Genomic DNA, 14,182 nt, shown 5'->3' with positions numbered 1-14,182 from the left:
CGGGGTCACCAGAAAGGCTAGTAGGGTGCTGCATTGGGAGCTGATTGGGGCTTGCGCGTGGGAAGGTTTCGAGTAGGGAGTCAGCCATGGAAATGAGAGAGAAACACAGCTGCACCACGGTCCTCTAAGCACAGCGAGTCCTTGCCTGAGCAAAGTCCTAGGCTGCGCAACCTGCGGGCCAGCACCGCACGAGTCAGTCTGTGGCATCTGCCGCGGCCGCCACCGCCGCCGCCGCCGCCGCCGCCGCCGCCGCCTCCTCCTTCTCCTCCTCCTCCTCCTCCTTCCCTCCACCTCCCAGCCGACCCCTCCCTCCTGGGACCTGCATCCCGCTTCGCCAATCAGGGGCCGGTTGCTTCCTCCCACGTGATCCCAGGCGGGCTAAGGACCTGCTGCTTCCCCCACGCCAGAGGGATGCGGGCAGCAGAGCGGTAGAGGAGGCTGCTGGGCTGCGGAGCGCAGTGACTGACTCTCCTTTTGCTCCTTCTAGCTCTTGCTCTCCTCTTCTCCAGTCTTGCTGTCTCCCTCCTCCTTCCCCTTTTCCTATATCCCGCCTCCCTTCTCCCCTCCTCTCCTTCCCGGAGAGGCTTGCCCTATGGCAGTGGCTGACTGCATCTTTGCTGCACCTCCCCGGACGACCCTCTCGCGCCTTGGGCAGAGCTGGGTCACTGGATGTTGCTGAAACTCTCAGGATCATGCAAGGACTTGGCTGCTTTCACGCCGGGTGCTGCTGCTGCCGCTACCGCTACTCCAGCCTCTGCTGTTGCCGGGGGCCCCGGGATGCTCAGTAGCTCTGTCCCCGGTCCCAGCGATCCTTTGGTTTTGAGAAGAGCCTTTTTGCAGCTGCAGAGTTGAGTGAACTAGTCATGGTGCTTTGGGAATCCCCGCGGCAGTGTAGCAGCTGGACACTTTGCGATGGCTTTTGCTGGCTGCTGCTGCTACCGGTGATGTTACTCATCATTGCCCGGCCCGTGAAACTTGCAGCTTTCCCTACCTCCTTAAGTGACTGTCAAACGCCTACCGGCTGGAACTGTTCTGGTAAGCTACAAACCAAATGCCCCCAAACCCTTTTCTAGAGAAGGTGCTGGGGGCTGGGGGTGGGGGAGAAGAACAGGGGGAGCATCATTCTCAGTATCCATGTCCCCTCTGAACCATCCCTCCACTCTTTCCTTCCTCCTTCTCAAATCCCTGTAGCTCGCTGTTTCCCACCTTCAATAGCACATCTAGCTTTTGTTAAATTTCTTTGGGTACATAAAGGAATATTAGATAAGGAGGACAGAAAGTGGCCGGTTTATGAATGAGTTCTTTTAGCCCAATACTTCAATTTGAACTGGTCATTTCAAAGAAGTTTACCGGATAATTTTGTGTATTCACAGAGACCAACACAATTTCATTATTTCATATTCACCCGGTCCCTTTTCCATCATGAAAAAAAGTAAGGCTAGAAGACGAGTCAAATAACTTTGGTAGTGAGACTAATAAATCATACAGTGACTGTTTGAAAACCGCTGATCCCTTGCAAAAGTGCAAGGAAGATGTGCTTGTCTATCTATGGTCCAGGATCCAGTATCTGATGATCAGAAAAGATTTTGAGGGAATAATTTCCTCATCACCCCTCCCCCCTACCCTTTTGCCTAGGCTTGAGAAGACTTAGTTTTCTAGTCATAAGATGGATCTATTTTTTCACACTGAAACCTGTAGTTGCCAAAGGGAAGTTAGAATAAATACACAGTTTGTTTCACAGGCTGGAGTTTGGCACACACACACACACACACACACACACACAAGTGCAAAGATATCATCAAGAAAGACAGAAGGCAAGTCCCAAAAGAAACATGATGGTGTTGGTATCTCAGTTGCTTAGGTTCTATTGGGATATTATCAGGTCCCCTCCTCCCTCTTTTACACTAAATTCCTAATGACATCTACCAATTAAAGAAGGAAAAGGTTGAAATTAGAAATCACTACACTCATAAACCTTTTTTTGTATTTTCAAAATCCCAATATTATTATAGGAGTATCTTATGTTATTTCAAAGGCATTGTAAACCCTGCTTTAGTACATATTAATATATTTTCCTGTATGCTTAATAGCACTTTATTTTAATAAATGCAGATTTTACTCTTCTTGTAAACATTATTAAGTGTACCTAAGTCTCTAACTCTTAGTAAAGTCTTTTCCCCTCCTGCATGGATATTGACTTTAGTAGTCAGTATATCAACTGTGGAGATAAGATTAGTAACTGAAACCTAGAGTCTGAAAGAATTGAGGATAGTTGCTCATAACTAATGTAAAAACTAAGATATAAAAAATAAAGATTTATATGGTAATTTATCATTCATAAAGTAAATTTGACCTTTACTGAGGTCTGACATTAGGGTTAGCAAGCCATGCCCTTGGGCTGTTTTATCAATGTCTAAACAAGGCATTTGAACAAACATTGGAAGTATTCCCTTTAACTTCTCTTTGTATTAGATATGTCTAATTGTGATTCTGCAAAGAATAAGTTCCCTTATGCATTTCCCTTTTCACTTTTAATATACAGCATTATAGTACCTATAAACAACCTAAAAAAATCAATATGATTCAGTCTTAATGGGTCTGAAGTCTAATATAGTTGTTTTGTTTAATATCTAACTATAACGTTGAGATGGAATAACAACTAGCTGAAATATGGAATTGGTGTTGGCAATCAAGACCTACATCTTTAGCCAGATCTGTTAGTATGTCTATAGGAACTAAAGGGAAGGAGCTGGTTCTCTCAGTAGCTTGTGAAGAACCTGGCACCTCTCCTGTTAACTTAGAGGTAATCAATCTTCATTTGAATGAGACAGACCATCACAGAAAACACTGTGCCTGTTTATCTTTATTATTGGGGCTTTGTTTCCTCATTGTCTGGAGGAATTCCAAAGAAGGAGTTGTTTAAGACCTTGAATCAAAAGACTAACCTTCACTGAAACTATGGACTTTGGGAGAAATTAAGTCTACTTAATTTAGGAAAGATAGAGCAGTGGAATGAGTACAATTTTCTATCCTCCTCTTCCTTTTTGATCCCCAATAAAATCAGACACTAAAGTAGATATATAAAGAGACACAGATTAATTGAAAACCAGGAAATAGTATTAGTAATTTAAGTCAAATTTTTGTATAACAAATATCCTTTGTGTTATATATCAGTGATCATTAGTAGAAGTGGGGGAGGGGAGAACTTTCTCAAAGCCTTTAAAATGATATTTTTTGTTATTAAAGAAAACTGTTGCATTATTTTTCTTATGAATGAATTTGAATGTTGTTCTTTTTGAATTCAAGGTTATGATGACAGAGAAAATGATCTCTTTCTTTGTGACACCAATACCTGTAAATTTGATGGGGAATGTTTAAGAATTGGAGACAGTGTGACTTGTGTCTGTCAGTTCAAGGTAAGAAATCTGGTATTTTCATTCTTTAGATTATCAATGATAATTCAAAGTAGAGATCTTCCTTTACAACCCATCACTTGGCAAATTATAATTCTACATATTAGGAGGAAATGTGGCACCAAGGAAAATAGCTAGCAGGACAGCCAGCTCATTTGAAGAAGACATAAATCTCCTGGGGAGAAAAATGCAGTTGTTGCACCTATAAATGTCATTTTAGATACAATGATTCAGCTTGTGCTTCTGTGATATTAAAACAAAATTAAGCTTCTGAACCTTTTTACCTGCTTTTAGGTGATATCAAAATAGCTTAGTGGTCCCAGTTTTTATTGCCCCAGACTTTTTATTTGGTGGGAGTCAAATTTTCAATGTTCCTTAAAAAGTGTCTTTGACAATTTAGTAGGTATCTTATTCTGAACTTATAAACATAATGCATTTTCCTTTATCAGAAATTTTCTAAAATGCTTTAAGTTTTTGTTAGGTAGGTTTTCATTCAGTTAGTGCTAACTACAGAGAATCCAAAAGGGCACAGATTTCCCCAAGAGAAAAGAGCTGCACTTTACTTAATGCTCCAAGTCAAAATGTTGAAAGGTCAGATACACTAAATTCTTAGTGACTTTTGTAGTCATTTTCCATTTTTGTGTTCATATACAAATGATACCATCTAATTTTGCTTTTAAAATGTTTATATTTGTATGTTTATATACATATGTGTACATACACACACAAGCTCAAATTATATATATATAGCTGTCAAACAATCTTTCTCTACACCCTCCCTCAGGTAACTATGATATTTTAACTTACTTCTGGGCTATCTATCATCAAACTTGCCATGACATAAAAACAAATAGATAAATGAAAGTTAATTTTTAAAAAAGAAACACTTTCAAGTCAGCAAAAATAATTGAAAAATAAATGAATTTGAATAGAGAAAATATAGAAAAAAATGACAAAGTGCCAATTCATAAACTATCTTAACATTTTTGAGGGAACCCAGACCATGATTTAGTTCAATGTTTTCATTTTATAGATGAGAAAACTGAGTCCCAGAGAGATTAACTCACTTGCCCTAGGTCACACAGCTAGACAATATCAAAACAAAGATTTAGTCTAGCTCTTCTAATTCCACTATTCAATCTGCCTAGTATTAGGCAGTATTAGGATTAGGATTGTTGAAGCAAAGTGTTTTGGAATTTATTTCCATTTCCACTTAAAAAACATTAAGCGATCCTTCCTCCCCCAAGAATGCACCATATAGCTAGTGACATTTGTAAAGTGCTCCACCTCCTGGTGGGCAAATATTGGTGAGGCCAGACCACTGGCATTTAGAAAATATCACAGTAGAAGGGAAACCAACAGCAATATTGGTCATCAATAAATGTGGGCATAGATATAGCATGTGTTTCTGAAATATCATACCACTAAAGACTATATACTTGGCTTCTTTTTAATAATTTACATGAGATGAGAGAGACAGAAGTCTCCATTTTCTAATGCTATAGAATTAGTTAATTTATCTGAAAAGCCTTGGAAAAGTCAATGGGTAAAGAAGGGCTTTGTGTTCTTTTTTTCCCACCTTTCAGTTGGGGTACTCATATTTCTATCCTGTGGCAGCCACAGGTAATTAAAATTAAGAGGATACCAATCAACTGTAAAAAATGAACCAGGACTAATATGCTTTATGGTCAGAGTTCTTTATCCATAAGATGAGGTAGTCTAAGGAATTGAAAAAGGATAAGGTTTAGTAAAATACAATGTAGACTAGTTCTTCATTTTAGGGAGGTTGTATAAAATACAAACTCCAATTCTGGGAATAATTTATGATGAGCTTTTATAAATATTAATTAATAAATTTAAGAAAAACAGAGACAAGTCCATTTTTGCATTGTTTTATAACTATTGATCATTCCATTGCATTTGCATCTAATTGAACATAAGTAGGAAGAAAGGACCTCTTTTGATTGATAAAAATCTTTTAATTTGTGATCAATATGTAATTTGACCCATTTTGGTTCTTGAATTATTTCAAATTCTCTATGTTATATGAAACTTTTTATATACAGAGGTCAGTCTGACAAGAATAAACAGCTCTGGAGTTGAAAACTATAGGTCCAGTCTTAAACCAGTTTTAAAGAATGGAAAAAGTAACATAGTGATCAAAGTTAAAGTATTTGTTGCAGTTAAGAAAAGAGACATTTTAAACTACAGTTGCATTATTCTAAATTTGGCTGATTTCTGCTCATCTTTACTGTCTCAAGACTTTTCCTGAATGTAATTAATTTACATTTGATTCTTCCTCCTATCACCATCCAAGAGGAAAGGAATGAAAATTTATTTTTCTGTATGCTACTTAAAATATACTTTAAAATATACAAAAGTATACTTCTGGCTGGCCACTTCTGAAACATTAGCTGTGTGATGCTGAGCAAGTGATTTAATTTCTTTCTACCTCAATTTATTCAGTTGTAAAATGAGGATAATAATAAGACCCATTTCTATGACTGTTGAGATAAACAAATGAGATAATACTTGTTAAGGACTTAATACAGTGCTTGGCATATAGTAGGCCTTTAATAAATGCTTGTATCCTTTCTTCATTCCTCTGAAACCTAATTGTTTTTCTCCTACATTTTTTAACAAATTGTTCCCTTTCTATTAGGGTGAACACTATAATGTGACTAGCCAAAAGAAAGATTTCAAAGAAAATGCTGTGAATAAGTACAAAGAGAATGTCTCGCTCAAAACATTAATGTAGACATTTTCCATATGCAGCTCACATATAGCTTATCAGTGCTTGGCACATAGTAAGGACTTAATAAAGACGTATTCCATTCCATTTTCAAAACAAACTAAAGATTCCCAATCATAAGAATTTCACTCAAGAATGATTTTAACAACTAAAGTAATTCAAAGAGAAGCTGCATGGGGTAGTAAATAGAGTTTTCTCAAAATGAAAGTGATCTGGGTTCAAGTTCTTTCTCTAACACATACTGAATGGGTGCGTCTAGATAAACTACTTAAAGTCTCAGTGCTTCCAGGAAACTCTCTAAGACTATAAGTTGCTGACCTGAATTTGGAGAAGAAGGTTCTTTAACAAAGAATTCCTTCACCAGTTATATCACAGGTCTGGACAAAATAAAAACAATATGATTTATTTTTAATGAGAAGATATAACCTTAAGTATTTTCATTTTCTCCCATCTCTATTTACCAAAGCTAACCTTATATTTTAAAGCTATTTATTTTCCAGGATATTAATGAAAATGTAGAGGTTTTGAATATTATTATATACTATTATATACTTCCTTATGTCGTACACTAGCCAATTTCTTATTAGAAAACACATTGTATGTAAAAAATCATCATCAATTACCCACAAATCTTGTTTATCCCCAAATGTCACTAAGCATATAGTTGTATCCTTCCCTGATACTGTCACAGGATAAATTATCCTTTCAGCTGTCATTTGATTTGAAGTTAATTTAAACATTTTCACAACTCAACTCACAATGCTAAATATTTTCATTCAATAAGGTATGTTTGAGCTCCATGTAAATTCTTTCACATTAAAGGAGTGAACTTTTCTGATAATTATGGCAGTTATGCCTTTTTTCTTTTACATATCCTCAAGGAACTAATAAATTCAAAATGTGTGGTGACAAGATACAATGGCTAGGCTTTCCCCATTCACACCCACTACCACTTCTCCCTACACTGGAATAGAAACACACAAAGTCATTAAACTGAATTTTTGAGAGCTCACATAGAAGACCCTTGAATATGTAAAATTCTGTGAGCACTTTATCTAATTAGTCAATTATAAAGAATGTAAACATTTTGGAAATACAAATAGAAAGAATCCTTTTCTAACCATATGAACAATAAGCCACTTGAAATGTCTCTCTCCCACACAAATTATGTTTTTATTTAAAAAATGAATGCCACCATATGTTTATGGGTCATCTAATTGATTCTTCCATTCTTGACTTTGCTTCCTTTACTTTCACCTATTAAGATAATAACTAGGGAAGTGAAATGAGGAAAAAATTCAGCAGATAAATGATGGAAAATATTCTAAGAAAATTGTATTTGATTATGAAAGACATCGAGTTACTAAGTAAATTCACCAGCATAAGAAAACAGACTCTTCAAGTAATTTTGGCATATTTAACCACAACAGCTGTCCTGTTTACAAGCAAGAGAGATTTAAACCAACCTTTTTCTGCCTTTTTAGGGTATCCTTTTAAAGAATTCTGTTTCAAAAGAAATCATATTAAATGCAATTGTGCTATTTAAAGTAAATTCCATGAAAGAGGGACCTATTCACTTAAGGATTTCAAATTGCTTGGAAAAACATACCTTCATTAGCTTCTAAAATTTCCCTGAGAAATTTGCAAGTAGGAGTCTTTTTATAAAATGGAGAAACTGAAGCCACAAAGTTGTGAAATACTTAATTGTTGAGTGATTTATTCGAGGACACATATTTTCAGGATAGCATAATATTGGAAACACACTGAAATAAGAATTAGGAAATTAGGATTCTAGGTCCAACTTTACTACCCCCTCAACTTTGATTGTAGTTCTCTTGGTATCAGTTTCCTTATCTGTAAAAAAAAAATTATACTATTTGCTATATGGCTTTTAAGATTTCTTTAGTCTTTGTGTTCTTAATTGTTTTTGTGTGTGTCATGGACCCTTTTGGCAGTTTGTTGCCCTTCTCAACATAATGTTTTAAATGTATCAAAATAAAATAACTAAGATTTAGAAAGGATACCAGTCATATTGAAATAGTTATCAAAATATTAAAAATTCCAAGTTGATACTAGAAATATATTGATTGACTCTGAAAGTTTATTATTAACCCCAGGTTAATAACCCCCTCCTTTCAGGCATTGAAAACTCTACAATTCTAAATGCTAGACTTAACCAATTTTTAAAAATACAGTCTACCCAATATCCCACCTCTGGATCTTAATATCTGAATCATGATCCTTCTCTCTGTTACTCATATTAATGGGTATGAGTAGAATGAGTTATTAGGTGCCAAAATTATTGTAATGATAATCCACTCTAATTTTTTTTCTATTCCTTACAAATCTCTTTTTTGGCTTCACAAAGAACTTGGCAGCTTGGGTTTTTAGCACTATTCATATTTGGCTTGTATTCCTCAAAAATGGCATACGACATTTTATCTGTTTACATAGATGTTTTAAAGTGCTTACTAGAATTATGTTCTAGAACATAGTGAAAGATAACAAATAATTGTACCCCTCCCATAAAAATCTACTTTATTTCAATCTGTTGAAGTTGATAGGAAAGATCAAGGTGGAATTATAGGTCATGTATAACTAAAATCTTGTATCAACATCTCTTCAACAAAATATTGCATTCGGAGTTGGAGGTAAAGAATTTAATAAGAGCAAGGGCATTCCCATCTTCCCTGTCCATGTCTCCTCCCCATCTCCCCCACCACAAATTCATCTTCATTTTAAGATTTATAAGGTCCTGTTTAATTCCTGCCTACCTTCTATTGTCTCTCTTCCTTGAGTTTCCCCCTAGCTCTGGGTTCAGAAAACTGAATCTTCACATGTCTGGCTTTCTCATTGAATCACATAATATGGGAATTTGAAGGGACATTAGCATCTATAATATCCAACTTGCACCTGACCAAATAAGAGTCTTCTCTATACCATCCCTGATAGTCATCCAGACTCTTCTTAAAGACCTAAGTAAGGATCTATTATGTCCAGAAGCAATTCATCTACCTTTTAAAAATTAAATTATTAATTTTTTGCTTTATATTCAATTTTAATTGACTTTAATTTGAAATCTTGTTCTGCCCTTTGTGTCCAAGTAGACCAAATCTATTTCCTTTTTTATATCACAACCATTCACATACTTGACAACTGCTATCACCTTTCCCATTTCCCCCAAAAGTCTTCTCTTCATCACCATCCTCTTCATGATCTCCAGATTAGCAATATCCTTTGTAGAAGGGGGCATTCAGGATGGAACAATATTTCAAATGTGAACTACTTCATCTCCTCTGGTGATGTGACTTTATAATATAAAATTTATTCTTTTTCCAAATAAAAAAAGAAAGAGTAAAAACCATGACAGTATAGAAGAGTTTCTCTGTGTAACATTCTTAATCCTTCAGAGGGGTGAGAATCACCTTAGAATAGGAAGACCAGTTCATCACATTGCTTTGTGCTACATAAAGGCTTAAGTATATCAGATCTGAAATAAACATATTAATGGTAGTGCTATACAACCACTAATTTTACCATTTAGACTCTTCCTCCAATATATATAAACCTAAATTCAAGACCAGACAAATTCTAATCATTGGTGTGCGAAAGAAGAGCCCTGTTAGAGAATGTATTATGGAGGTCGTAACATAAAGAGAAATGAAATATTGCATATTAATATGCTTTGCTAGGCATTATGGGAGAAAGGTTTGTTAGTATATTAAATTAGTTATTATAGCAGTTAAACCTTTCCTATGAATCTCTTCTGAATCACTCTGAAATTCTGTACTGCAGAGTAGTGCATTCTGAAGATGAAAGAAAGAAAGGAGTCAGGGAGGGAAGGCAGGAAGGCAGGTAGGCAAGGCAAGAAGAAATGAAGGCAGGAAGACAGGAAGGTAGGAGGGAAGAAGGAAGGAAGGAGGGAAGGAGGAAAGAAAGGAAGGTGGGAAAGAAGGAGGGAGGGAAGGAAGATAGGAAGAAGGAAAGGAGGGAGGAGGACAGACTTTTTTATGTACCTTCTATTCACTAGGCATTTGTTGCTAAATACGTTGCAGATCCTTCATTTGATCCTCACAACAACCTTGGGAGGTAGATGCTGTTGCTATCCCTACTTTATAGATGAATAAATGGAGACAATGCTAAAGTGACTTGCCCAGGATCTCTCTCTCCCTCTTTCACACACACACACACACACACACACACACACACACACACACACACACACACACACACACACAGACATGAACACAAATCTTCCTGACTTCAGACTCAGGGTTCTATCTTCTGAGACATCTACTTTCCTTATAACACTGAATGAGAGTGATCATGGCAAAGTTTTCTTTATGAACCCAGTATTTGTAAAGAAATATACTTGAAGAAGAAATATCTTTGTTTTGGTTTATAGAAATAATTCCTGTGCCCAGTTATTGTGTATGTTTACATTCCACAATTTTGTGTTAAAGTTCCGTAAATTGAAATATGTTATAATTACATATTAATTTCATTTTATAATCGTTTATGTGGGTAGATCACAAACCCAAATCAGCATATTTTTGATTTATGAAATATATACTGATATTGCAACAAACTTTCAGATAGCTTGAAACATAAAATAAACTGGAATATTTTGACATTTATTTTAATTTTTTTTCTTATTTTAATGAGGTGATCATGTGTAAATAATCATCTTGATCATTATATTTGTTATAATTAAACAATGAGGCATATAAGTAGTGTTGTAATCATGGGATAATCACATCCTTGGCATAATTAGCAGGTACAGGACTCGGCCAAGTATTTCTAATACCTCAGAGTGTGATTATCTTATGATAACAATGCCCTGTAGGTTGCCTAATTTCCATTATCAAAAGATTTGGGGGGTAATTTTTTTTACATTTTTAAGTAAGCAAATAGAAAGCCTATCCTTTTATCAAGGAATATATGTATACATTTAAGAGCTTGGAATATTTAACTGATTCCACATTATTTTCTTGTGTTCTTTAAAATGCCACACCTTACTGTTATAAATCAAATTCTTAATTCTTAATGTTTTGAGATATGCAGTGTAAGACTCATTTTTTCTATTTTATTGATGAAGAAACTGAGGCTTGAGAGGTTAGATTATATGGTCATTCTCAAATAGCAAATAATGAACTCACCCAAGTACTTTAAGCCAAATCACCTCACATTCAATATTTTTTTCACCATATCATGCAGTATACTGATTACATCATGTCAATACAGTGACTTACCAAAGAAATATAGAAATTTTAATTAATTATCAGAAATTTTACCTCACCAGTTGTATATATTCAGATATTTGGAAAGTATTTTGTTGTTGACAGCTTGAATTTTGTTATTATCTTGTTAAATTAAATATACATAAATTCATTTTTACAAAATGGTAAATTACAAAAGTTCAGTTTCATATACTATCTCCTTACTTCCTTCTTTGAATATTAAAATGTTTGTTGATTAAGTTCACAATAAGAAATTTTTTTAATGCTTATTATTTTTTAACAAATTTAAATGAACCTTTCAGATTTTCACTAAACATTTTTCACTTTAAACTTGGAAAGATATAATACACATAAACATGCACATATGCATGTGCACACATATATGTTATCCTCCAAGGACTTACTAGTCAGCTAGGTGGCACAGTGGAGAGGGTACTGGGTCTGGAGTGAGGAAGTTCTGAGTCCAAATGTGACCTGAGACATTTTCTATTTGGGTGACCCCAGACAAATCACCTAACCATATTTGCCTCAGTTTCCTCATCTGTACAATAATCTGGAGACAGAAATGACAAACCATTCCTATATCTTTCCCAAGAAAACTTTATGGTGTCATGAAGACTCAGACACAACTGAATCAACTAAATACCACCATCACCAAGTATCTAGCTCTAGGCATTGTAGGAGAAAAAATGAATTATATGATTAGAACTGAAAGAGACCTTAAATCCCAGCTGTGTGACCCTGGGCAAGTCACTTGACCCCCATTGCCTAGCCCTTACCACTCTTCTGCCTTGGAGCCAATACACAGTAGTGACTTCAAGACAGAAGGTAAGAGTTTAAAAAAAAAAAAAAGAAAAGAAAGAGACCATAAAGATCATCTAACTAGTGTCTTAACATGGATTCTATGAACTTCTTAATTTTTTTCTAAAATTATATTTCAACATAATTGCATTCCTTTGTAATCCCACTATTATTTTATGCATTTAAAACAAAAAAATTGAGAACCATTTACTGTGATGAAAATAGCAGCATGTGCTCAGGCATACAAACTGAAGAAACGATCTGGTTAGAGAATAAATAGTGCATTGAGAGAGCCAGGGTGATAAAATGCATTAGCATGGTTCTTAGCATTGTGAACAGTAAACAAGGCAACACCCTAGCACTAGAAAGAGAATTCCAGATTTTTACACTTAAAATAATCCCAAGAAGGGTTCATTTTGTCCCTAGACCTCACCAGACTGCCAAAGTGATTCATGGCATAAAAATTTTAAGAACTTCTGATTGAGTCTAACCCTTTCACTTTGTGGTTGAGGACAGTGGGGGCCAGAGAGTTGAAATGACCATCCAAGGGACATACATTTATAATAATTATGAATAATACGTATTTAATTGATTTAATTTCACCATCATGACAATCATGTGAGATGAGTATTTCAAGGAAATATTTTAGAAAGAGGGAAATTTTAGAAAAAAGGAAACTAACACTTGGGTTTAGTAACTCACTTATAGTAACAGCTCATAAATATCAGAAGTTGAATTTGAATTCATGTCTTCTTTTTTTTTCTAATTAAAACCCTAATTATCCATCTTAGAATCAATTCTATGTATTGGTTCCAAGGCAGAAGAGTGGTAAGGGTTAGGCAATGGAGGTTTAGTGACTTGCCCAGGGTCATACAGCTATGAAGTGTCTAAGGACAGTTTTGATCCTAGAACCTCTCATTTCTAGCTCTGACTCTCAATCCACAGAGTCATATAGCTGCCCCCAGAATTCCTGTCTTAAATGTAATTCTCTCCCTTTTAAAACTGGAATACAAACAAAGTTCTTCTGATAGCTGGTGTAGTGTTCTTTTCACCAAGTGAATATATATATATTTGCCTTTCCTTGCATTCCCAGTGCTTAGCACAGTACCTGGCATATAGAAAGCACTTAATAAATGCTTGTTAACTGAATAGAAGATGAACCTAATTATTTTTCCACTTTGGGCTGCCTGTTCATTCACCTTGCCTGAATTGGTCAATTTAAATGTTATTTTTGTTTCCCCTTTGAATTAAGTTTAACTCAATCAACTGTTATCACTAAGTGGTTTTGGTTTGATGATGAAATAATGTGTATATAGTCATGCCATCTTATTTCCCAATGATGATCTCCATATTTAACTCATCTCCAACTGTTGGAATGCCACTTATATTTTAAGATCTGTCTGAAATAATAACATTACCTCTAAGAAGCCTTAAATAAGGAAATATGACTACAATGCATTGAGCCAATATTGGACTTGGAGTCAGAGATACATAGGTTTTAGTTCTGCTCCAAATACTCAATGTGATTTTTAGCAAATCACTTAATCTACCTATGCCTCAGTTATCCAAAATATAAAGTAATATCTATTTTTATTTGATTAAAGTCTTTTCCAGTTTTAAATCCAAAGTCTTAATATCCCCCTAAAATTGTTCTCTCTCTCACCCACATTTTTATAAAATTGTATTTGTAACTCTCTAATAGCACTTGCTATATTTTATATGATAATTATTTGTCTACATGTTTTGTTTCCCCTACTATATTCTAAGCTTAATTTGTGAAGAGGGGACCATATTTCATTTTTTCTTCATATCTCTCTTATCAATTAATACATGAAACTTGAAGTTGCTTAATAATTAATTGTTGAATCAATGAATATTCTTTGTGTAACTGGGAATTTTGCTTCTTAAAACACTAAACAACTATTTGATGTCAACAAAATCATCCAAAAAGTACATCTGACTTGGAAAAAAAAGTG

General features: G+C 35.2%; 1 protein-coding gene across 1 annotated transcript in view; it reads left to right on the top strand.

Annotated features, from left to right (window-relative positions):
• Positions 1–380: 380 nt before the first annotated feature.
• The window catches only part of TMEFF2 (transmembrane protein with EGF like and two follistatin like domains 2), a 292,266-nt gene continuing 278,464 nt past the window's right edge, over positions 381–14,182 (top strand). Inside the window, exons 1-2 of the mRNA XM_001369685.4 lie at positions 381–1,035; positions 3,307–3,416. Coding sequence (XP_001369722.1) covers positions 864–1,035; positions 3,307–3,416 — 282 coding nt within the window. The 5' untranslated portion in view covers positions 381–863. The remainder of the gene's footprint in view (positions 1,036–3,306; positions 3,417–14,182) is intronic.

This window comes from Monodelphis domestica, chromosome 4 (genome assembly GCF_027887165.1).
Source record: "Monodelphis domestica isolate mMonDom1 chromosome 4, mMonDom1.pri, whole genome shotgun sequence".
In the NCBI taxonomy this organism is placed as follows: Eukaryota; Metazoa; Chordata; class Mammalia; order Didelphimorphia; family Didelphidae; genus Monodelphis; species Monodelphis domestica.
This window is presented reverse-complemented; position numbering and strand designations above follow the sequence as displayed.